Source organism: Leucopleurus acutus, assembly GCF_964270905.1.
Source record: "Leucopleurus acutus genome assembly, chromosome: 2".
NCBI lineage: Eukaryota > Metazoa > Chordata > Mammalia > Artiodactyla > Delphinidae > Leucopleurus > Leucopleurus acutus.
Window position 1 is genome coordinate 61,090,618 of NC_139143.1, and position 26,825 is coordinate 61,117,442.

At 40.6% G+C, this 26,825-nt stretch overlaps 1 protein-coding gene across 1 annotated transcript in view; it reads right to left on the reverse strand.

Annotated features, from left to right (window-relative positions):
- Positions 1-26,825, reverse strand: part of PAPPA2 (pappalysin 2) — a gene marked incomplete at both ends in the record, with an annotated part of 281,829 nt that overhangs the window by 136,668 nt on the left and 118,336 nt on the right. Inside the window, 8 exons of the mRNA XM_082865530.1 lie at positions 5,006-5,152; positions 7,612-7,805; positions 11,574-11,665; positions 14,124-14,252; positions 17,327-17,816; positions 20,848-20,969; positions 24,575-24,767; positions 26,416-26,709. Of these exons, the coding sequence (XP_082721656.1) occupies positions 5,006-5,152; positions 7,612-7,805; positions 11,574-11,665; positions 14,124-14,252; positions 17,327-17,816; positions 20,848-20,969; positions 24,575-24,767; positions 26,416-26,709 (1,661 nt within the window). The remainder of the gene's footprint in view (positions 1-5,005; positions 5,153-7,611; positions 7,806-11,573; positions 11,666-14,123; positions 14,253-17,326; positions 17,817-20,847; positions 20,970-24,574; positions 24,768-26,415; positions 26,710-26,825) is intronic.

Consider the following 26,825-nt stretch of genomic DNA (forward strand, 5'->3'; position numbering starts at 1 on the left):
TTGAGTTATTTGTAGTGAGGTGGATGGACCTGGAGTCTGTCATACAGAGTGAAGTAAGTCAGAAAGAGAAAAACAAATACTGTATGCTAACGCACATATATGGAATCTAAATTTAAAAACATGGTACTGATGAAGCTATTTTCAGGGCAGTAAGAAAGATGTAGACATAGAGAATGGACTTGATGACCTGGGGTCAGGGGGAAGCTGGGGCGAAGTGAGAGTAGCATTGACCTATATACACTACCTAATGTAAAATAGCTAGTGGAAAGAAGCAGCATAGCTCAGGGAGATAAGGTCGGTGCTATGCAATGACCTAGAGGGGAGGGAGAGGGAGGATTGGGAGGGAGGCTCAAGAGGGAGGGGATATGGGGACATGGGTATGCATATGGCTGATTCGCTTTGTTGTGCAACAGAAACTAACACAGCATTGTGAAGCAGTTACACTCCAATAAAGATCTATTAAAAAAATATTCTTAGAGATAAAGAGAGACGTTTCTTAGTGTTAGAAGAGATAATCCACCAGGAAAATATAAAAATTCTATAATTATCTACTGACAGTAGTTTCACTTTACACAGTTTCCATATACAAAAATATCAGTTATCACAATTTAGTTATATAATACCAGAGTCCCAACGATATGATTCAAATTTCAGTTACCAAAAAATAATTGTAACTGTAGAAAGTACAAACTCCATTAATAGTCTTTCCATCCACAAATCACCATGTAAATAACAATTGAGGATCATGTTCAGTGACCAATTACATCACTTCTTTCAAACTGTCATTGATCGTTTACTGTGTATCTGTTATTCAGTTCATACAGAGGCAGAAAAGTGTGCATGTGTGTTGCCTCATCTCCCAGTGACATTTTACCCACGTGACATTTCACAAACATGGATAATCAAAAGAGGGGATCAGCCAGCAAGGATGAAAGTACAGCAAAGAAACAAAAAATTATAATGCTTGAGGTGAAATTTGAATTAAAGGTAAATAGAGTTATAGACGAAAGAGCTGAGTGTGGGAATGCTGATGCTGCTGCCATTTGAGAGACTGGATTTGCAGCCAGAGGAACTTAGTGAAAGTGAAATGATCAGCAAAAATGAGAAAAGTGGTTGTGACAAAAAGGATGAAGATGTCCCAGAGGAAATGATGCCAAGAAAAAATTCACATTAAAAGAACTCTCAGAGACGTTTCATTAACATTAAAAGTGCAAAGTACTATAAAATGTTGGAAGCTGCTCAAACTTAGAAAGGAATATGACAATTCACAAAGGCACAGAAAAACTGCTTGCTTTGTAATGTAAGTCATATGAAGCAAAAAAAAAAAAAAAAAGGCAAGCACTGTTCAAACTATACTTGGTAGTTTTCTTTTTTTTTAAACAAAGAAATGAAACACTTTAATTCTCTGTTTGTAATGTTTTTTAAATTATAATGAACTAAAATTTACTATTTTTTCACTTCCTTTCACATATATTTCTGAAAATAAGAGAGTTTTTAATATCGTGTCAAAAAGGTCATGTAACTATTATAATTTTTCCCATCGATTACTGAGTTTGCTTTGTATAGTTTTAGGATACATGGTCATTTTGTGGTCCCACACTACAAAGTGAGAATTGCCTGCATATTTAATAATATAGTTTCAAAATATATAAATCAAAAACTGACAAAAATAAGAGAAACAGACAAATTCAAGACTATGGTAAGAAAGTCTGACCCATATCTCACAGTAACTGATGGAAATAGTATACAAAATATCAGGGAAAATATGTATGTATCATAGATTATATATATGATATAGGAAATTTTAATGCATGATGGATGGACTTGATCTATGTTAAATATATAGAATGCTATATCCAATAATTTCAGATTACATATTTCTTTCAAAGTACATGTAATATTTATCAATATTAACCAGATGCTATTCCGTAATTCAAGGGTCAACAAATTAAAAAGGCTTGAAACCATACCAAATATAATCTTTGACCACAGAAGACTCTAGCTATAAGTCAAAAATAAAAAGGTAACCAGAAAATCCATAAATGTTTGGAAGTTCATCAGCATACTTATAAATAACTCAGGGATCAAAAAATTAATCAAATAAAAATTAGAAAATATGTTTGAACTGGATGATAACAGAAATAAGATGTGAAACTTGTAGTATGTCGCTAAAGTCACACTTAGAAGGAAACTTGTGGCCTTAATGCACATATTTTAAAAAGAAAGAAGCTAAAAATTAATTATCTAAGCATCATCTCAATTTAGTAGAAAAAGTAGAGTTAAAAAGCAAGTTAAATGTAAACATAAAAGGAAGGAAATAATGTTATTTTCATTATTTCCTTCCTTTTATGTTCATATATGTATATTTATATATATAAGAATACATATATACACACATATATTCTTTGGTTCTATAAAAACACTAATAAAAGATTAATAAAACTGATAAATCTTTAGGAAGACTGAGCAAAAAAATAGAGAAGCCAAAAATTAACAATAGCATAAATGAAAAAAGTCCTGGGGAGCTTGGAAATATTACAAATAAAATAAAAGAACATTACAAAAAACTTAATGCCAATAAATTCAAAATTTTAGAAAAAATGGACTAATTACTTGGTGGAAAACTCAACTTACCAAAGTTGACCTAAGAAGAAATAAAAAACCCAAATTTTTCAATATTTGGTTTAAAATTTTAACACATATTTAAATATTTTCCTTAAAGAAAACACAGACGCAGATAGCTTTACTGATGAATTCCTCAAAAATTAACATCAACCTTTCACAAAATGTTCCAGAAAACTGGTGAAAAAAGGAAACTTACTCTGGGAGTCAAACCTAGCCTTCATCATAAAACCTGACAAGATAGTAAAATTTAAAAAAAAAAAAAAAAAGTAGGAACCAATCTCTAATGAATATAAATGAAAAAAACACTTAAAATATTCACAAATAGGATCCAAAACTATTGGCAAAGGATTATACATAGCCTCCAAGTTGTTATTTTTTTCCCCAGGTATCTAATGTTGATTTAACATTTAAACATTTATCAATGTATACCAAGACAGTGACAGAACAAAGGGGAAAATAATATGGTCACCTCAGTGGATGCAGAAAAAGCATTTGATAAATAAAATTCAATTCCCTTTTTCTCAGAAAACTATAAAACATTAAGAGAAATTAAAGACTTAAGTAACTCAAAGAAAATGTTAGAAGACAGTATTTTAAAGAGAAAACTCTCCCCAAATTGACTCAGAGGTTCACTAAAATCCCAATCAAAATTGCATCAGGTTTTTTTTTCCTATGTGTGAAAATTGAAGCTGATTCCAAAATTTATATGAAAATTCAGAGGACCAAGAATAGCCAATACAATCAGGAAAAAAAGGAACAAGTTTAAGACTTACATTATTTGATTTTAAGACTCATAAAAAATGTACAGTAATTAAGAGTGTAACACTGATGCAAGGATATACAGATCAGTCTGTATACAGATATATAAAAAAGATGTAGAATCTCCACAATAAACAGACCTCCACATACATATTGCCAGTTTATCTGCGATAAAGGTGACACAGGGCAGCAAAGAGGGGAAAAGAAAATTTTAGTTTGAGTAATGGTAGTTCTAGGTCTAGGGAGAAAAAATTTTGATCCCTACCTCACACAATACACAAAAATTCCAATGGATTGTACACCTACATATAAAATGTAAAACAATAACATTTCTAGAAGATAACATAGGAAAGTATATCTTTGTGGTAGGCAAAGACTATTAAATACAGTACACGACAAGCACTAACCATAAAGAAAAAGGAAGATAATTTGAATTTTAGTAAAATTTAGAACTCTGTTCATCTAAATATACCATTAAGAGTAAAAATAAGTAAGCCACAGAGTGTTGGAAAATATTAAATAACATATAACTGGAACAGGATTTACATTCAGAAAATTGTAAAGAAATCATATAAATTAAGAAGAAAATGACAGACAGTCCAATAGAAAATTGAGCAAAAGACTTTAATATGCCCTTCAGATAAAAAGAAAAAAAAAAAAAAGAAGAATCTACAAATGACCAATATACATGTAAAAGTCTCCTAATCTCATTAGTCAACATGTGAATACAAATTGAAACCTCAGGGAGGTACATTTACATACCCAACAGAATGGCCAAAATGAAGACTTTTAAATATTTTAAATATCAAGTAATGGTGAAAATGTAAAGCAACTGGAATACCCATAGGCCTCTGGTGGGAGTATAAACTAGCACAACCAAGTGGAAAATCATTCGGGATTATCTACTAAAGCTGGTCACCTGCCTAACTATGATCTAGCAGTTCCAAATATACCCAATTGTTTATATACATTCACCAAAAGAAATGTACAGAAGTGTTTATAGCAGAACTATTTGTAATACACAGTACAGAAAACCTAGAAATAAACTATATGTCCATCAATATGGTTAAATAAAGTATGACATATTCATGCACTGGAATTCTACACAGTAATGGAAATGAACTTTTCTGCTAAGTAAAGCAGCACGATGAATCCCACAAATAAAGTTGAGTAAGAAAGAATCAGACACAAATAGTACATTACTGTAAAGTTTTTTACATAAAATGCAAACAGGCAAAACTAATCTATGGTGGCAGAAGTAAAAATAGTAGATACCTCTGTCATGTAATAAATGAGAGGGGGAATGAGAGAGCCTTTTGGGGGGTGATGTTAATTTTCTGTTTCTTGATCTGTGTGGTGGTTAGAGAGGATGTTTACTTTGTAAGAAAATTATTGATCTGTGCATTTCTGTACTTTTCTATGTGTATATTATACTTTGATAAAATGATTGCTTATAAAGAGAAGTCCAACATTCAAAGAGAGATGAAAATAAATTCAAGATGTAAAAACTTTGCGATGATAAAAGGAAATCTCCTGGCAAGTCATTCCAATGCATCATTTATACACACACACATGCACAATCTATCCACAGCCTTCACAAAAATCCATTTGGGCCACTTACTTTGAGCCAAACCTCATCCTCTCTCTCCAGGCTACCTTTTAGCTGCTTACTCCCTTCATCCTGAGGGCTATTTCCACTGGTGACACAGGGAAACCAGCCAGTAAGTGGACGGTGCTCTGGTAAATCTGGACGGTATGATGTGCAAATCTGAAATGCAATTTCAACCAACAATTAAACGTGGAGGGTGAGAGGTAAGTAAAGACAATGAAACTCTCCAGCTTGAAACCAAAGTTTTCCTCTCTTTCTGAATGCCTAATGATCACATTATCGGCAGAAAACTTTTCTCAATGTAGAAGAATGTCTCAGTGCTCTCCGTTAGCCTCAAGATATAACTTTACCAGGGTAGAAGAATACACATGACAACTCACAGCCCACTGACGACCCAAGGATCTTGCTCAACGAATTGTCCTGGCACATTTCAGGCAACTGCTCCTAGGATTAGTTAGGGAAGTCTGTCCAGGATGATGATTAGATCCTTACCAGGCAGGATCCACTGGCCCCAGGAGTGAGGCTACTGAATCAGGGAACCACTAAGCTGGGAAAAGGAACCAGGAAAGAGAAAATCCAGGAAATTTTTCCCACTTCACTGTGGGAAGACAGACAGGCTAGGCTAAAAGCCACTTTAGAGAGCTGTCACTAACTCAGAATCTCCCAGTTTTCTGGGCTTCCTGTCATTGGGCACCAGAACTCTTGAGAAAGATGCCAGAATTAGCTGAAGGAGTGTGGCAGGCATGGCTACTTGCCTATCCATATCCATTCCCCTTTCTTTCTTTCTTCTTTTTTTTTCTTTTTATAAATTTATTTATTTATTTTTGGCTGCATTGGGTCTTCGTTGCTGTGCACTGGCTTTCTCTGGTTGCAGCAAGCCGGGCTACTCTTCGTCGTGGTACGTGGGCTTCTCTTGTTGCGGAGCACGGGCTCTAGGTGCACAGGCTTCAGTAGTTGTGGCACGCAGGCTCTAGAGTGCAGGCTCAGTAGTTGTGGCACACGGGCTTAGCTGCTCCGCGGCATGTGAGATCTTCCCGGACCAGGGCTCGAACCTGTGTCCCCTGCATTGGCAGGCGGATTCTTAACGACTGCGTCACCAGGGAAGCCCTCCCCTTTCTTTCTTATTAACAAACTCCAATTTTGTTCAAGGTGACAATGTATCAAGTTATAAATGCTCATCTCCTCAGGGTCCCTTACAACTAAGGATGATGAAGTGACCTGGATCTGACCAATGAGATGTTGGTGGAAGCCTATAGTGTCAAAGTTCCCGAAGAGCTCCCATTTTCCCAATAAAAAGAGACTCAGCTAGCACGTATGAATATCTCCCTTTGACCTTTCCCCTTCTTCCCACTTGAAATAATGACTTCGTGCCTGGAGGAACAGCAGTCATCTTATGAGCTTGAGGAAGAAAGCTGCAAGCCAAGGATAGAAAGAGGTGAAATCTCAAAGACCCCTGGGTCCTTGATGAGTTCCTTGAACCACAGCACCAACCTTGGCTGGTTCCTCAATCGTCTGGGGGTATCTCCTCAAGGCTAAACTCCAGTAATTCTATCCTGGCCTAATACACCTAGAGAGCTAAATCTTACTTCTGTTGAAATGACTATATTGCTTATTGTTATAATGAACAATTTGGCAATGGAAACATCTAGAATAGTATCCAAAAACTAAAGCCCTTAATCTTCTTTTAGGTACTTAATTATGATTCATAGAAGTCAGTCCTCAGAGTCCTCAGAAGATCTTCTATTTATTTAGGTAGATATTCATGGAAAATTGTATACCTACGGATTTGTTTTTAGTACTCACTCTCAAATTTCTTTAATAATAAAAATTATTTAAATCAAATACTTTGGGGGCTTCCCTCGTGGCGCAGTGGTTGAGAGTCCACCTGCCGATGCAGGGGACACGGGTTCGTGCCCCGGTCCGGGAAGATCCCACATGCCACGGAGCGGCTAGGCCCGTGAGCCATGGCCGCTGGGCCTGCACGTCCGGAGGCTGTGTTCCGCAATGGGGGAGGCCACAACAGTGAGAGGCCCACGTACCGCAAAAAAAAAATTTAAAAATTGATCTTTAATACATATTTTAAATTTCATTTGATCCTTGTAATAAACCACTGAGTTAAATGCAAAAGGTATTATTATACCCATTTTACATATGAGAAAATCGGGGCCCAGAGAGGTTAAGTGACATGTCAAATCTGACTTAGTAATAATCATAATAATACTGGTAGATCCAATAGTGTTATCCAGGTATTATAACTCTTTACTGCTTCTTTTTCTTCTTTTAAAATAAATTTTCCCAAACACAAAGCCCAAGTGTAATTTCTGATATGTGTATTCTAAGACTAATTTTGAGATGCTTTTGTGTAACTTGAAGTCAGCTATTGCATAGTCAAAGGTTCCTAGATGAAAACTAGTGAATGTAAGTGGGGTGAGGGTGAGGGATGAGATTTAATTGCTAGTCTAGAAGCTTTTCATTTAACATTATCCTATTCTGAGTGCATTAAGAACTAAATTTGGTGTCAAAGTGAGGAGAAAAAAATGTATGCTCACATTAAGTATCTGGGGGAATCACTTCACAATTTTGTTTAGCCTTGACTCTATTCTTCTGGCTTAACTTACCATGGAAGGAGGTTCTCCAGTTACCAAGGAAACAGGACACTTCTTCTTATTTTCGTGAGAAGAATAAGCTTGGGTAGCCCACTGATCCAGGTATCCTTTGGGAGTATAGAGGCCACAGTCTGTGATGCTGGTTTCCTTCTCAAAAGGTTCACATATCCCATCTCCCTCATATATATAGCACAGGCTTGGCTCCCCTGCCAAGAAAAATTTGTATGACATTTGAAAAAGTGTTTTTATACATGTCATGTAAAAATAATTACCTTTTTTTCTCCAGCCTGCTAAAGAGAAGACTGTAATTACCAACTCGTCTAATGCCCACCCCAAATATATAGACAACACACGTGCACACACACACACACACACACACACACACCCCTAAAAAGAAGGATACTTTTTCATGGGGAGAGTGGTAAAATCAATTTATATAATAAAAAGTATACAAAGGGGGTGGGGTTGGGGGAGAAGGAACAGGGAGAAAAAAAACAGCTGTGGGCTGGATATAGAAAGAAATTTTAAGGAACCATTGAGCAAGGTACTTAGGGGAAGATGGTGATACAAGAGAAGTAAGCAAAAGAATAAAGGAAATTTAAATAGATGGTAGGATGTATTATGTACTTGAATCCTCTTCACAGTTTTTGAAATATTAAATAAAACATTTGAGGGATTTGTTTTCAATTAAATTTTTGCTGCTGTGTTTCTTCAACTAACCATGCAACTTGCTCTGAAATGGACAAATGGGCTCCAGGTTTATAACGATTACACATGTATTATTTCTTTTAGTCTTAAAACAACCATGTGAGGTACGTATTTTTTGTTTGTTTCATCAATAGACAAACTGAGTCTCCGTGATTGTGACTCACCAAAGTTCCCTTGACGCAGAAGCAATATCACTAGGCTCTGAGCCAGGCTTACACAAGGCAGGTTCAGGGGCTCTCTCTTACTCCACACTGCCTCAAGCCGAGGCAGAAGGACTGTCTTCAAGAGCAAACATGTGAGTAATGAATATGTGAGAAAAACCGTTGGGCTTGTAAAGCAAGCTGTATCCCCTGGACAAGTCCATACTTGCTTATAGGGTAACTCCTACTAAGTGAACAGTCTGTACTAACCATAGATATGTAAAATAGCTTTCTTCAAATGTAAAAAGCTGAGATGCAGTTATAAAGCCATTTATTAAGTACTATTGCATTTTCTACCCATATTAGTAACATAATTCTAATTCCTCATTTCTACTTAAAATAATAGGACATGCAAATAAGATCAAGATTTAAAATAAATCAACACATAGGTACACACTCAGTAACATCATCACTAAAATTAACTGTTACTATACCATTCTTTTTATTTTAAATTCTTCACAGAAATACCACAAGACGGTTCCAGTAATTTTTCAGCTGCTCATCAATATGTAGTTACTAATTATTATCCTTAATAATTTCAAGTCTAAGATCGTTCTGTGGTAAATCTACCTCTACTTGCCAGGAATAAGCCACTATTCCTAGGACTTGGTTCTAAGCCTATTTTGGGTTTTAAACTCCTGCATTCCATTAAAGCCATGGTCTTTCTAAGTCATTCCCCTAAAACCAATATATGTGTATTTGGAATGACTTCTCCATGAGGATTCCATATATATATATACACACACACATATGTATATATATGTGTATATTTTATATGTACTTTATACAACATATACATATATGTGTATGTATAGTTTATATGTATGTACATATTTTATATACACATAAATGTATATATGAATATATGTTTATTTTTTATTTTTTTTATTTTTATTTTTTGGCGGTACGCGGGCCTCTCACTGCCGCGGCCTCTCCTGCTGCGGAGCACAGGCTCCAGACGCACAGGTCCAGCGGCCATGACTCACGGGCCCAGCCGCTCCGCAGCACGTGGGATCCTCCCGGACCGGGGCATGAACCTGTGTCCCCTGCATCGGCAGGCGGACTGTCAACCACTGCACCACAAGGGAAGCCCTATTTTTATAATATATATTTATCACATACTTTTATAACATACATACATATACATGTTTTGTTTTTCTATATAATCCAGTGACTGTTTCTCCTTGCTTCTTCTCTATTTTTTGTTTACTATGAAAACTTTTGCCTCTGTTTCTTCAAATCCATGAAAAAATAGACCACTTTTACAACACATTTCACAATGGTTCCTTCAAAATTAATCTTTTGAGAAATAATGGAATAGAACTACATCCTTAGCATACTATGAGCATATTACTCACTGAAACAAATGTCTAACTGTGGAATAGATCATTCTAACTTTGCCCTGTAAAGTTAAAATAATTTAGCTATAAATGAGACTTGAGCTGCACTGGTGAAGGCAGTGTGTGTGTGTGTGTGTGTGTGTGTGTGTGTGTGTGTGTGTGAGAGAGAGAGAGAGAGAGAGAGAGAGAGAGAGATGAGCCCACTATGTGCTACCAGAAAGAAATGATGCAAACAGAGGTGGCATTAACAAATACTTGTGTACAGAAGAGGGGAGGTAATCGGTTCAGTGTATTCTGCACAGCCAGACCACAACTAGAGTATTGAATTCCTTTCTGGGCATTGACCACATGAAGCATGCCAGGTTAGGGTAAATAGGAAAGGGTCTGGAAACCTAATCACATGAGGGGATGTTTGGATTGGAAAGGAGAATAATGGGGAGGCATTTCAAATATCTGAATGGTAGTCAAATAAAACTGGAAAAAAATTTATCCTCTGTAGTTTCATAGCAAGGAAAAAGCACTTGATTAAGAATTAGGAAAGCTGAGTTCCAGTGCTGGCTCTGCAGAGACCTCGTTGTATGCCTGTGGATGAGTCACTAAAATGCTCTGAGTCGCAGTTTCCAAACCAGAAAAGGGGAAAAGAATTTTATAACAGATAATGCTACTTTTAAACAGAACGGTCTCTTTCAAGGTGCATACTTTACTGCTAAATGCATGTAAGCAAAAGCTAGAGACCCATCTCTCAAGAACCGGTAGATTTCTATAAGGGAAGGAAGCTGGACACAGGAAGGGATAAGGGTCTCTATTAGACTTGTGGCATATGGTGGGCACTGAACATGTTTTGTTAGACGGATGGATGTAAAACTACTAAGGTTTTATAATTTTTTATTCTGCTCTGGAGAGCAGGGGCATTGGTGTGTTCTGTATAGTATTTAATACCTTAATAAATTCTACATAATTATACTCATACCTGACTTTACCTTGAGATTTAGAAACATTAAAATATTTTTAAATGCACTGCTTTTTAAAGTAATTTGATGAGTATATTGCACAGAATCACTGCAATGTATGCATAAGGGAATGGAAAAATCATCTACAAAGAAGCCTGTTGATGGTTTTAATCAGAATTGGGAGAAGTGTTCTAGAGGGCCTTCCTGTGTATCAAGAGACTAGAGTCAAAGCCACCTAGTAATAATTTATTACCAGTGATTCACCAGTATTAAGAAATGTTATGACCCTCTGCCATTCTTGATGATCTTATCTATTAAACACAGATACCAAGAGATATCTTGTACTCCCTTTGGCTTAAAACATACCCTACCCTAATTTTTATGTAGAATCTGTGGGATTGTGCTACTTGGCTGACAGTCTGACATTAGACATGAGGACCCAAGAGCAACCCTGGGTAACATTAATCTAAGAGGCAGGGTGACCTAGTGGTTTAACATGTAGACTCTAGAGCTTTGCTTCCTTAGTTCAAATCCTGACGTCATCACTTCTAGCTGTATGAGAGAAAGCAAGTTATTTAGGCTCTCTGTGTCTCCGTTTAGTCTCCTCATATTTATTGTAGGGATTAAATGGGAAAATATACGTGAAACAATTAGTGCCAGGCACACAATAGACACATCAAATGTTATTGTTATTATCAGTAAGAGCTCACAAAAATAAGACACGGAGACTCCTCCAAAAATAGGACATAAGCCTAGGCAGGTGTTTCTAAACTCACCTACACAGTTGAAACCTTCCTCTAGTTCACATGCCCTTGAGCAGCCGTCTCCACTCAAAAGGTCTCCATCATCACACTCTTCGCCCAGGCTCCTAGAAGGTAAAAGTGTACATTCTTATATACATACATACATAAAATGATTCTTCTTGTTTGGTTACCATCACTTCAAGTTCTTAAAACTCCTTATTATGTATTTAAAAATGCAAGCTGGAGAGAAGTAGGAGCTAAGAGAATGCTTTTACAGGAAAAGTAGCTCATGGTTCAGACACATTAGGAGATCCACCAGGGGTCCTGCCAGTGTTTCCGGAAGATGATCTTACACTAGAAGAGACCTATCAACCTCATAATGAGGGGAACCCTAAAAGTAGTTAGCTGACCTAGTGAGGAGGAAACCTGCCCATCTACGTGTGGCTTTGTTTTCTATTCATTTTCTTACTGACAAGTGATATCCAAAGTGACAACTTTCAGCTTCTAATAAAAATTTATTAAACTAGAATCTGAGGATGACTTCTTGGGGATCTGTGATCCCATTAGAATGAATCTACACGTTTCCGCGTTTTAAACAGTGGATTAAATGATTTGTACAGCTCCTTCCTGCTTCATGTGTAATGGAGTGCCTCTCGCTGAGACAAAGCTGCAATTCAGAGATATCTTCTCATTGGATGGCAGAACTAAGTATGACTGTTTACAGAGAGGGAATACAGGCAGAGTCTAAAGGAACATTTTGATAAAGAGCCTTGTGAGGCCCAGTAGCCAAGCAGGTGTTGCTACAGGTGAAGCTGTTTCAAAGCTCAGGCTAGAATGTGTAATATCAGATTAGGAAGAGGGCCCTTGCCTCTTTCTGCCCGAGCTCTGCAGGCAGATGTGGCACCATGGGGCATCAGAAACTCCATCGGAGGACTGCTGTAGGAGATGCTACGACATAAAGCCAAGTAGTTTGTTCAAGGAGGACTCTGTCTGGGCAGTAATGGTAATCTAGTCCTGCAGACACCTTAACTAGAGGGGAGCAGACTTAAAATGGGGCAGCCAGGGAGAACATCAACAAAAGCCAGATTTGCTCTGTGCATATGTGAGGCTTCCCCAGGGAGATATTTAATTGAGATGGAGGAGGAGAAGGGGCAAGCTGAGACTGAGTAAGGCAGAAGGTGGCAGCAAACTAGCAAGGTTTGGGTATTAAAGTGACCTCAGTCGCTTGATATAGTTCTGAGGTCTGCAAACATTTGCTGTTTATATTTCTATGAAAAGGAGTAGACTTACAGTAAAGCTTAGGAATCTTAGAAGACTGAAAAGATAAACAATATTTAGTAATTACTAAACAATGGGATGAAACCCCAAGAAAGGCTATAGATTGCTTTCTATTAGGTCTTCAAGATATAGGATACTGGGAACTCCCTGGCGGTCCAATGGTTAAGACTCGGTGCTTTCATTGCCATGGGCCCTAGTTCAATCCCTGGTTGGGGAACTAAGATTCCACAAGCCGAGCAGTGTGGCCAAAAAAAAAAAAAAAAAAGGTGTAAGGTACTTTTCCTTGATCTGGGACATTTGGGGCTTCCCCGGTGGCGCAGTGGTTGACAGTCCGCCTGCCAATGCAGGAGACATGGGTTCGTGCCCCGGTCCGGGAAGATCCCACATGTTGTGGAGCGGCTGGGCCCGTGAGCCATGGCCGCTGAGCCTGCGCGTCTGGAGCCTGTGCTCCGCAACGGGAGAGGCCACGGCAGTGAGAGTCCCGCGTACCGCAAAAAAAAAAAAAAAAAAAAAAGTCATCTTATTAGGATGCAGGATCTAAGACAAATCACAGTGCCTAGCCTTCTAATCTCCTACTCCCAGCAGCTTTATATAAGTAACATATTAGGTTAGATAAGCATTCAGAACAGGTTAATATAGGGTGATCACTGGGACACGGAAGTATTCAGTGCTAAATTCCGGCAAGTCCCGGGCAAACCAGAATGAATTAGTCCTCTAGATTGATGTCACTAAAGGGTAATGGAAAAATGAATATGGCATGTTAAGAAATCAAAGAAGTGGTTCCATTTTTACCTTGGTGATTTTATGGAATAGCTGGAAATTACATTACAATCAGGTCTTCCAGGGATCAAATGAGCAAGTGAAGCTCAGAAAGCTATACTGATTTTCCTCAGGTCACACAGCTCATTAGTAGTATAAGACCGGCAGCTGATCCAAAAGCTATCCTCACATCCTCCTTCAGCATCATTTGGCAAGTAACCTTCTCCACCATGAATTCCTGCCCTGAGTCACTGCCCATCAGTTGTTCTCTGAAACCTGAAGAGGGTCCCCACAGAATCAACCCCCATATCTATGACTGGGGTGAGCTCTAAATAAAAGTGGACCCATCCTTAACTATGCAGAGATGTGATTGACCACTCAAGATATCTACTAGGTCTTAGATTTTGTTTAATACTTGAATCACATAGTGCCCTGCCCCTTACATTTCCCAAACCAGTCAAGCTGAAACTTGAGGCTAACCCTCCTTGTCCAGGCAGGGCAGGGCATCCTCCCTCACACAATACCAGGCATACAGTATGTCCTCACCTTGCAACCTTCCCATCTCCACAGTAAGGAGCTCCATGGATGTGGCTCAGAGGAGGTGAAGCTTCTCCCAGTTCTGTTCCAGCTGCAGCTTGAACTTGGTACCGATACATCTGCCCAGGTGTGACCTCCCTATGGAAACCAATGGGCTGTAACCACCATATCCAGAAAGTGGGGCACACCCTGGGTCCTTTTCAGATGGTTTGCAGGAGTTTAAAATAAATATTACAGGGAATATAAATGTTAAACATATGCCACATTGTTTGAAACAAAGATCAGGGCATATAGTCTTACAGAACAGCAGAATATTTGAAACCATATTCAGTTCTGTATTTCCAGTACATTCCACATAGTGAATGTACAACAAATGCTTGTTGAATTAAAACTGAACTCAGCTAAGTCCTAGGCAGTCCTAGGCAATCTAAGAGAATGGTATTTCGAGTGTATCTTTACCATGTTATATATACACACACAGAAAACCACCAACTATTGAAAACCTAGTCTTCTGTATCATTCAAGTAGTCATAGGAACGGAAGATGAAAGTTTCAGAGTTTGGTCTCAGCAAGGCCCTTCTTGGGTCTGTGAATCAGAGTTTTCTTGTCTCTCAAGAGAATTCTTATCTTGAGGAGGCAGAATGCTTACAAGGAAAAGCCACTCTCTCCTAGAAGGAGGTGAGAACACCTTCCATCATCGTTGTGTGGCTGCAAGAAATTCCACAACTGGAAATGCATTAAATGATTCCCCACCTCCAAACCTCCAAAATACATATAAACCAGGAATGGAGTTATCAATTGACATCTGAGATGGAAGGAGTTTATCTGATTCTATCTAGAGCCCAATTGCACTGATCAAGTGGAGAACGTGAGAGACTGAACATTTTGCAAGGGGGAAGGGACTCAAGAGGGAGGTTGCTGGTTCCAAAGACAAATTCTGCCCTCAACTTAATTTTTGTCCAGTGCCTGCCCTAATTGGAAAAGTACCACTAAAGTCAAGCTAGGATGGGAGTGACTTAGGAGAACAGGATCTCAAAGGGCTGTTGGGACTGCGTAAGTGGTGCCCACAGATCTCCTGCCAAGACCCTCTCTTCTTTAACACACTCTTCGACTCAACCACAAAGCCTCTACTCTTTCGCTTGATGCTGCAACAAGCAAACAGGAAATGTCGTGGGGTTTCAAGAACAGCTTTAAACACCTCTGTACTGGCTTTCGGTTATTTTAGTAGGAAAGACACATAAATATGAAAGACATAAATTTCCAAATTAGCTTTCTGTAGGGAAGCACTCCTCATCAGAGTGCCAGGTATTTCCAAAGCAAAACCAGTTTTATATCCTAATCAGTTCTGATGGCTTCCCTTTCACAGGGTGGTTTCTGACTTCTCATCCAGCCATGCATAAAAGTCTCATACTGCTCTGTGGCTGGGAAAGGATTGGAAGGAAGCGTCAGGATATGTTTACGCTTCTTGTGGAGAAAACTCAGCAGCAGGTAGCCCCGACCTCCAATGAGCTGAGTTTGTAAAAGGTAATGTGTTACTAAGGAAAGGGAACCAAGATGAGACTTAGTCAGAAAATTGGATTTTAATCTTGAGCTTGCCGCTTACGAGCTCTGTTCAACCAAATTAAAGTTAAGCCTTAGTTCTCTCATCTATAAAATGGGATATTATTGACCTTAAAGGTTGTGTGTACAGGTGTGTGTGTGTGTGCACGCATGCACGTGTGTATATCAAGTTAGATAACAAATATCATTTTAATTGCCTTACTAAAGAAACCCCCCCAAAATATATTTTTTTCTTTTCAAATCCATCCCATGATCTATCCTCCTATTTTGCATGAGCTTTTTGACCATTTCACTGTCTTCTAGCTCTAATTCATAGAGCTAATATGAGAAGAAAAATGTAGTAAAATTCAAGGTGAACATTTTTCTCTACTCTTTTGTAGCTGTGGCAGACTGAAAAATGGCCACAAATTCTTCCCATCCCAGATGCATGCATGCCCTTCTGTGATGTGACTTTACTGTTTCTCTCATCAAGAAATAGAATTGATTTTGCCACCCGCAGAATCTGGAATTGACTGTGACCTGCTTTGGCTTGTGGAATGATGTCATGAGTAATGTAAGCAGAAGCTTGAAAAATGTGAGTGTTTGGGGACTTGCCATCCCTGCTTCTGGAAAGCCTTCCACCAGCATGAGAACAAGCCCAGGCAAAGCCTCCTAGTGAAGGAGAGACAATGGGGAAAGAGAACTTCATCCTCCCAGCCATGTCAGTGTCTTAGCTGAGCCTCCAATGAGTGCATGAGGTCACCTGAGGCCACCTAGCCCTGGCCAAGCGGGTCCAGGTGAGTACACACAGCCAACCCATAGAACCATGAGAAATAGTGCTTGTTGTTTTAACCCACTATGTTTTGTGATGATTTCTAATGCATCGAAAACTAACCAATATAGCACCTTTGATAAAACTTTTGTTTTACCCTGAGTTCTGCCCTCAGGGCAGCCTCTGAGGAAAATTATGAGGTGAGAAAAATTTGCCTTTAGAGATACCAGCCTCCTACTCTATGGACATTGAACTCTTTAAGCCAATTGATCTTATCTTAGTCTGTGTCCCCACCACTGAGCACACAGTGCCAGGAGCACTTAAGAACTCACTAAATGTAGAAAGAACAGAAGAAAGAGAAAGAGGAGGGTTGGAAAAGAAGGAAAGAGAGAGGGAGGGAGGGAGGGAGGGAGGAAAGAAAAATGAATGAGTCATGAACGTAGAGTATAGTGTCTGCAGGACCCTTGGTTTCTCTGCTTAGCTGTAGAAGAGGTGACTGTAACCTTTGAATGGTATAGGAGCTGTGGCAGATTATTTAAAAGTTATTTAAAAGCAAGGATCAAAAATCAAATTGTGTTACCAGATAGGAGTATCTGACTCTGATCAACTTATTTATGGCAATTAATATTTTCAGTCCAACTGAAACATATCAAATACTAACCTCTTTTCTCCATAACCGTAAAGATGGCATCATCAGTCAGAACACCTGCTTGCCCCTTCTGGGAAATACTTTTGTTCATCTCAGAGATGCCACTTTAGAATAAAACCCCCTCTGAGAGTCTGAACATTTCTCCAAATAAGGGCATATCAGAATATTAAAAAATGGAGAAAAAGGAAGCCAAACCCACTCCCAAAGCCTCAGGAAGCCCCGTGGTTTAGAAAGCCCTACTGCCCAACTCACACGTCTGTGAATTTCCTGTGAGGATGTGTCACCACCATGGGCAAGCCACTGGCAAATGGGGGTTCACGGAGGACCTGGTACCTCACGGGCCTGCAGCCAGAACACAAGGGACTGTGGGGCTGAGAAGTCAGGAGAGCTGCGTCAATCTCCATCCGCTCATCAAAGGTGTAGACTTTCACCCCCAAGACTTTCCCATCAACGTGCAGTTTGATAGTGAGTGGGGTGTCACAGAAAGTGTCTAAGGGGCCTAGGTGCACAGACTCCTGGTGTTCCAGCAAGATCTCTGTGTCAAAAAGCGCCTGGGAGGAGTCCATGGAGAGGTAGGTGACCCATAGGGTAAGAGTGTCAGCTTGGACTGGGTGCTGGAAGAGCAGCTCCAGGCTACAGCCTTCTGCAGGGCAGGGGACCGTCATGTTCATGTGGTACAGGTGGAGCTCAGGACTCCAGGCCTGCAAGCTTGGCTCACAAGGTTGATCCACGTCTGGAGGCCCTGAGGGAGATGAACAGAAAGACAGATGCATCAGGAATCACCATTAAAAATCTGAAAATGAGTCGCCCCTATCAAGGGCCAGAAAAAAGAATGAAGCAGAAGAGAACTTTGAGCAAATTCTTAGAGGTTAGATCTTAAGTGTTACTGAAGACAGAGGTGTAACAATTCAAAAGTACTATGCTCCAAATCACCACTTTCTGGTGCCCTTTAACAAGAGAAATCCAGCATGGCATTCGGAATGGAGTGACCCAGAGCCTAGGTGGAAACTTGAGGCCGATACAGGTAAGGTAAGTCATGTCCTTAAAGAATCCTTGAGCAGAAGAGAATTATTTGTACTTAGTTTACTAATAATTGATGATAAATTAATGCTTCTGAAGCCCTGTTTTATTTACTAATCAGGCCAATGTTTGTTTCAGGCTGTTGCTACAATGTTTAATTAGGCTTTTCACAAAACTTCTTTGATACCCTAAGACCATACCGTAGCAATCCTTCCAATGGACTGTTAGCCAAACTTTAAAACCATACATTGAAACTTCCCTTTTAGTTCAAATATATGTAAGCCAGTAGAGCACTACACAGAGGAAACTGCCGGCAGGAAATAGAAACACTTTTCTTGAGTGGAAAAAAAAGGAGATTCAGTAGCCAAGTAAAAAGGTAATGGTGAAAAATCAAATATTGCAAACATATAAAGTCAGCTCTGTGGAAATAATCTATACAAGGTGGTTTCTCCTATAACACGAGGGGAATTGAAAGAAAACTGCTAAATTAGGCAGCAGTAGTTAGGCTGTAATTGGTGCTGTGCATTAGCTGTGTGACTGTGGCCAGTCTATCTAAGCCTCAATTTCCTCATTTATAAAGTAAGCACTATTTAACCCCTGCCTTACTAGATTAGTGTAGAAGATCTATACAGTGTTCCTTAGAAATATTTGCAAACTACATTTGCAAAAATAGAATGGCTTAGCCCTTCAGGATTTGGAAAATAATGTTCCAAAGCCCAGAGGAAATAAGTTCAAATGTGTGTATGTGTGTGTGTTACATCTTATGATCCCTATTGTTTCTTCCCTGTATTGTGAATCCATTCATTCATTAATTCAATAAAAATTGACTGTGTACCTCTTTCACACCTAGCACAAATCTAGGTATCAGAGATAGAGTAGTGAACAAGAGAGACAAAAGTCTTGACCACATATATCTTACCATAGGGTGATAGGTACAACAATAAATAAAGAGGCATCAGTATAATAATGTCATCTCTGAAGAAAAATAAAGGAGGATAAAGGACTAGAGAATAATGGTGTGAGGCTGGGGGCTATTTTAGATCAGGGAGACAGGGAAGTTCTCTCCAAGAAGATTATATTAAGCAGGGAATATGTCTGGTTCAATTTTCTATTCCTCATAGCATTCAGAATGTAGTTGGGGGTCAATAAGTGTCCATTAAGTGTCATTAAATACATCTTGATCATATCTGTAAATATATGTGTTTGTGTGTGCTCTGCTGGGGAATCAATTCCTTTCATTTTATACATTTAAAATATGACTTGATTCTTCACCTGTTCAAAGCAAAGGAATACCAGTATTTCCTCGCAGTATTTTCCAGTAGGCATCCCCCAATACTAGCAGAGTAAAGGCCCTTGGAAGCCAACTCAGTAGCAGCACTGTCTGTCAGAAAGTTTTTATTATGATCTCATGTAAAGAGATGAAGTGGAGGCCCTAAAAGTTTGGTATGCCTGGAGACACAGTACAAGAGTTAGAACCCAGAATTTCTAATGCCTTTCACCTCTACCAGATAACTTTAAATTTTTCCAAGAATTAAAAAGAAAAAAAGTACAGGGCCAGAGAGTCAAATGGGCATTAAAACACTAGCACAGGACGAACTGTTTGCCACAAAAATGGCCTTTTATGAAATGCCAATCTCTAAATGAGTCGTACTCAGTGCCAATGTAAATTTTATAGTCACCTTCCATTCTCCCCTGAAAAATCATTTGAAAAAAGTTCTATATGATCAATCAAGTCAATTGTCTCCCCCCAGATTCCTCCTCAAGGCTCCTGTCATTTGAGTAACTGGGAGCCCAAGGGGATGCTATAGACTCTTAGACCAATGTTCTCCTTTTTTTTCTTATCAGAGTCAAGACTACAAAGTAATTCAAATAGGAACCTGTCCAACACGTCTTATGGAGTCATTTTTAGGCTCTTAATAAATATAAGAAAAAGAGAAAGGTGATAACTAGGTAAACACTGAAGATGGTGATGACAGAAGAAGTCAAGCCATTCATCAGAAGGTGCTAAAACTCATGTCAGTAGCATTTTTTGGACTTGAATTGGGGTAGCATTCATGCTCTACTTTGTCGTAGAGGCACTGTTATACGTAGGTGAGTGAATATGTAACTGAGAAGTTGGGGGTGGGACAGGAAAGGGAACAGCTAAAAAAGTTTTCCCTCTCCTAGAGCCTAGCTTAGATGACATCCAAAGCACAACCAGTACCAGTGATTAATAGACTCATAAAATAGCATAGATGAGAATGATCACTTTGGAACACCTAGTCCACCCCACCACACCCAAACTGGCTCAGTCAGTGTGTATGAGTGTTCCCTGCAACGTGTTCTCTATTAGCCTCCTGATAGAGGGGAGGATGAGATCACCTCATGCTGTCATGTGGCAAAGCTGCTTCATGGGCTGACAGGCACATGTAATACGACATGCCTGAGTTAGCTCCTCCTGAAGCTGCCCCCTGAGTTCTCCATCCCTCTGTCCTCTATGCTTCCCTCTGCTTCACCATAGCCACTGGCACGTTAAGCACACAAAGGATATCCACACAAAGGTGTGAGGTAGAGTCATTCCCAGACCCCTGGAGATTTCCAGCACATCACACACACACACACACACACACACACACACACACACACACACACACACGCACACGCACACACACACACTACCTTTTTCTCACCATGCCACCGCTCCACCCTTTACCTCCACCCCCCATGTCCACCTTGGCCACCAAGGTGTAAATGAAAAAGTCATGGTCCTTTACCCACAGCCTCCTCTGGGGTCCAGTAACCCGAGGAGTCACACACGCGCCGGGAGGAAGCTGTGTGCACGTACTGACGGAATGTCCCTTCTTCAGTGCAGGCACCACACACGCTGCCCGGGACCCTGGGAAGACAATGGGCAGGGGTGGAGATGGGGAGAATAGATCAGAGGAACTGGGTTAACGAAATTCACAAGACCTTTGGGGCATGGGAGTGGCAATGGGGAGTGAGGTCTTAGTGGGTAACTGAGAACACAACTATTTCTCAACTCATTTCCTTCTTGTATAGACCTCATCTTTGCAAAATTCATAGTGACATGAAAATCTCAAGGTTATGAAGCAGAAGAATTTAACTAAGTCATAAAGGAGGCCTGTGGAGATGAAAGAGGCCTTCTATCCAGTCAACACAAAATAATTACAATCTGAATCTTTCAACATAAAATGACTTATACACTGACTCTCAATAAGTCATCCAAAGCCTCCTTGCATTCCCCTAACTGAAACAGACAACAATTTTCACAGTAAACATATTAGTTATATGTGGTCTTATGTTTTAACTCTCTACTTTTAATCACACACATACAATAAAAGTCATATGAAATGTAACACTCCTTGGTTCTCCATTGCCTATAGGGATACATCTAAATTGCTTACCATGATTCAGTGTCCTTCAGAGAATAGCTCCAGCCTTACCTACTTCAGTCCCTTCATGAATTTCATTTATGTTCCCATCACAATAACTAATCACCATTTCACAAAATACATCATACCCTTCACATAGCTCCATGAAACCTGCTGTTCTCTCTCTGGCTAAATAGGCTTCTAAGCTTCTCTGTTTAGCAAGCCCCTACTCATCCTTCAAGACCCATGCAAATGTAACCTTTGCAGTGGCACTTAGCCTGACTCCTCTGGATGGCCAGCACTCTCTCTTCTGGGCACCCACTGTACATTCTGGCTCCCATTGTAGGGCACTGATCTGTGGTGTTGAGAATCCCCATCCCCATTCCTCCTCCTCTGCCTGGGAGCAGATCCAGACCAAGCTCGATTTTTCTATTCCCAGCAGTTAGGACACAGACTGGCCTCAGCAGTCCCTCTGTGAGAGCTTGTTCTATGCGCATCCTTGAGACTATTAATACACCTATGAAGAGCTCTTCAAGCACCGTATCTTGAAGAGGTAATGACAACAATAGCTGAATAACAAGGGGAAATCACTTGACGAGGCCTGTCTCTGATACTTAGAATCTTTTTTTAAAATTTATTGAAGTATAGTTCCTGTACAATATTATAAAAGTTATATGTATACAATATAGCAATTCATTTTTAAGGTTATACTCCATTTACAGCTATTATGAGATATTGGCTATATTCCCTGTGATGTACAATATATCCCTGTAGCTTATTTTACACTTAATAGGTTGTGGAAGCCCAATTGTGAACGATCCATCTGCAAACGGAGGCATCAAATCAAGGTCTCTCAACAAGTAGAGGGAGAAAAGTAAAATCTTGCAATATAATGGAAAAACAGTATAGTTAAATAAGGGTAATAAGTATGCTACCAGCTCCCATTTATTAAGCACCGTATACACCTGGCATTGTTCCACTAGGTGCTTTTCATAAATTATTTCTAATCCCTGTAAGAACCCTGTTTACAAACGAGGACACTCAGGCTCAGAGGGATGAAGTAAATTGCCTAAAGTCACAACTAGTTTCTTAATTCCTCTGAGCAAGTTCCCAAACACCATCAAGTGTCCAGTACTTTGGCAACCAAAAGGTGTCATTAACTCCAAACCCCGACTGCAGTCAGCGCTCACTTCTGTTGTGGACGCAACTCCAAACCACATTTCCCTGATGTACTTGGCTCTTCCGGGGCCGCTGCTTAGTGCGTGGTTGGGCTCCTCTCTGACATAAGGATTCCAAATACCTACTGGGGAGGAGTAAACATAACTCCGAGTGTGACACAAATCGCGGGGTACGTGACGTGAGTTTCCCCAACGCACGTGTCAGGAGGCCTCAGCGCTGTAGCCCACCTCACTGAGAAAAGGAAGCCAACTGCAGCCTTTTCTGCCAACAGCCTCGCAGCAAGCCAGCACTGATGTCTGCTTTATCGTAACGTTTGTACCAGACAGAGAATTGAAAGATTAAATTGTTTACATGTGTTACATAAACTGATGTAAAACACGGGTCTGCACATGCCCACAGAGGACCTATTGTTCAGCCAGAGCAACCCAAGCTGCACGAGGTCACACGTGCAGGAAGAGGATTCTTACACACATCACAGAGCTATATGGTGACTCACAGAGGGAACCCATGAGAGCTTGGGTGCCGATGACAATCAAAACTGCTCTATAGGATTGCGGGGTCTAAGTAATGTCACGCATTAAGTGTCCACCAGGTGTCCAGGACAGGTTCCAAGATCCCAGAAGGCTGGGAAAGCCACTTTGAAAAATGCTTCACCTGCTTCCTCCCATCCCTGTCTCTCCCTGTCCTCTCTCCCAGGCTTTCAGCAAAGCTGGAGTACACAGGAACATGCTTCAGGGACATTCAGCTCCCTAGTTGGGATCTGACACCCAGAAGGGAAGCATGACACACAGATGAGGGACTCTCCACCTGCTAAAGGGGAAATCTCTAAATTCAAAGAAACAATCGATTCCATGTCCTCCATTTCTGCAATTCCAGGGGATACCCCCAATTCAGCTCTATCCAGCTGTGGTGTCCTGGGCTAGCCACCGTGTGCTTCTCTATGCCTCGGATTCCTCACTTATAGAGCAGAGACTGGGCTCACTGCAAGGACTAAATAAGACAATTGCAGGTAAACTACCTCGCACAGTACCTCACACATACAAGGACCGAATAGCCCACAGTGGTAGGTTTTGAAAACGGAGAGCAGGTCATGGATGGGGTTCTGGTCCTTTTCAGTTAAACCACATTCCCCCATCCTCCCACCAATTGTCAGATGTCATCCTTTTCCTACCTTCTCTCTTTTCCACAAAAATTTTCCTGGTATTCATTATACCAATACGCAAAGGATGAATAAAAACCAAGTTTAGGTGTAATGATTCTCTTCAATAAACACAAATTAGCTGTTTATTGTGGCAGGCCAAGAGACAAAGATACAAAAAATAGTCCTGACCCTAAGGAATTGCCAGTTGAGTAGTGGAGCAGATAGGAAAATGACCAGATAATGACAATTCCGCAAGATAGTAGCCGTAAGTGGGGTAGGCACGGGGTACAACAGGACACAGAGGAGGCACTAGAAATGATGCACAGCTTGAGTCGCCGGCCACCCACTCACCCCCAGAACTGCCTGGAGGAACATGCCTTACTTCCCTTCTTCCAGACACCACTGTGCAAGTAGCAAGCCCTGCTCCACCCTTACACCAAGGAGGAACAGCTGACCTGGACAGGACAGGCGGCAAATGCCATCTCAGTTTTGTCAGGTCGTTTTTTTATCACATTTGTCAACCCCTTCGCAGCTCCTAGAAGCCCACCAGATGTGATTTCAGGAAACATCCGGATGCCCCTCGCCAAGGAGTGGGCACATATGATGCCCCACTGGCGAATGTGAGAGCCCCATGAGCTCTGCTCAGGAGATGAGTACTGAGCAGGGTGGCGGAGGCAGCCCTGAGTAGCGGTGCATATTCATAGTTCCAAACTGGGGTTCCCCCAACTTCACGTCCTTCCCCTTGTTCACAAGCAATGCCACAGAGAAAGATCCCAGTGCCTCTCTCACCTGTCATACACAACTCCACTAATTGGAGGCAGCCAGTGGATAGTGAGGGACAGGGGGGTCTGCCCGATGACCATGGGTGGGATGGGAATGGGGGTGGGCTTTCGGCTTTGACTCCATTGTTGATATACAAGGTCCAAATAGCAGTGCATTCGGGCCACTTGGTTAGGGGTGAAGCTGTCAGTGCAGTCGTCATCTGCAGAGACAAAAAAGGGAACAAGAGAGATGGAGGTTTTAACCTGCAATGTCCACCAAGGTAGGGATAGATTTTGCCAGGAAATATCTAGGCTGGAGGTGGGAAAGAGAAGGCAGAGAAGAGCACTGGCTTGTCTCTAAAGTAAGTTGGGCTTGGTGTTTACCTTGATGTTGGCCAGAGTGAGACTCACGCCCTGGGGTTCAGGGTTGCTCTGAGCTGACATTGCTTATTCAGGAAACCACAAGATGGCAGTGTTTCAGCATATGGTCTTTTAATTCGTGAACATGTGTGGAGTTGCAGACACCTGCTTTACGCCCAATGACTTTGGCCCAGGTTAGTGAGTATTCATGGAGGTGCTCAAGAGGAGAGAAAGCCAAAAAGTCGAGCAGGCAGCAGGACTGGGAATGGTGATCCTCAACTTCCTTTTAGAGCTGGTAAAATTTCCTATTAGGTACACTTTTCATAGGGTTAGAAAAGGAGTTATCTTAGCTTCCAGGCCTTCTTCCATGAAGGCCCACCAGTGAAACACTCCCCTCGGCTTCTTAGATGTTTCCTCTGTCCACTTCAAAGGTGGTGCCTAAATAGCTCTGCCCTCCGCACCCCATTGTCTGGTCTCTCTGCCCCGGCAAGGGTCACTGTGTGCTTGTTGGGAGAGGCAAGGATGCTGGTCCTTATGAATGTGATGTACCTGAATCATGCACCAAGATGAGACTTAGATAGGAATATATTGATGGGTCACCGACAGGACCAGCTCAGCACTTTTTCTTCCCTGCAAAAGCATGGTCAGCATCTGTCCATTATCTTTTCTTTCTTTTTTTCTTTTTTTTTTTGGATAGTTATCTAGAACTTATCACCAAGAAGCCCCTGGATGTTATAGAAAAATTACTTCCTTCCTTCACCACTGGAATAAGTCATCAAATCACATCAGTCCTGAATTTTAGGGATAAATTTCAGTCCATTATCAGGAGATGATGAGTGGTATTACTTTTTGACAGAAACAAGGGAGGTGTGAAAGGACAAAGAAGAAGCATAATCCAAGACAACAAAACCAGGACCAAGAAAGTACCGTTTTTTAAATGAAACAGTACCATGTTCTGTAGGCAAGCTAAGAATCAGCCCTTGTCTAGTGCTGGAAGAAGAGAATCTGATACTTTAAAAAATGACATAACAGAAAAAGGAACTCTGAGCTTAAAATTAACCAGGGCCATCTTCTTGACCAACTTCAGAAATAGTACAAAGAGCCACTTTGAACCAGAAACCTCTTTCTCCATCACCTTTGGACTCTCCTTCAGAGTAAATCCCTACGAATATGGGAAAGAAGCAAAATAACCAAGTTCTAGAGGTGAAAGGGCTCTCAAGAGAGCTTTTGGCTTTTTCCCTCTTTTTAACTGAGATAGAAATACACTTATCTTTTAATTTTTAGTGGAAGAGAATCTAGTCAATGAGACCCCTTAATATTTCAATATTTCTTTAAGTTCTTCAAAGACATGAAAAAAAAAAAGAATATGCCATGACAAATACACTTCAACTCTCTGGCATGAATGACTGCTTGATAGTCCTCTCTAATTCCCATACCTCCACCCTCCCGGCCCCAAAAGGCTCCCATGTAATCTTAATAAAAACAAAGACATCAGGATGGTTGTGATACCTGTATAACTCATGTAGTTGCTGAATGGAGCCCCTGGGAAGTGGGTGAAGCCACAGGTGTCATTGATAGGCTCTGGGTCCTGGCACAGCTTACTCTTGGGAGTGGGGGCAGTGTCGGCACAGAGGTCTCCTGTATCCATGGACGGCACCGTCTCCCTGCAGGGGTCGTCACAGGATTCTCTTTCACTGACCCCTTTGAAGACATGGTAGAGTCCCAGGACATGCCCCACCTCATGGATCATGATGTTGGTGTGGCCAGGCATGCCATAATAGGCTGGGTTGAGGACAACACCACCTGTAATGGAAGGTTTGCAAAACATCTCTAAGCATGTAATGAACAGCCACCCTCTGTCTGCTGATAAACATTGAATGTTCAATTCCAGCCGCTAAGGGGATGCTTTATAACTTCTA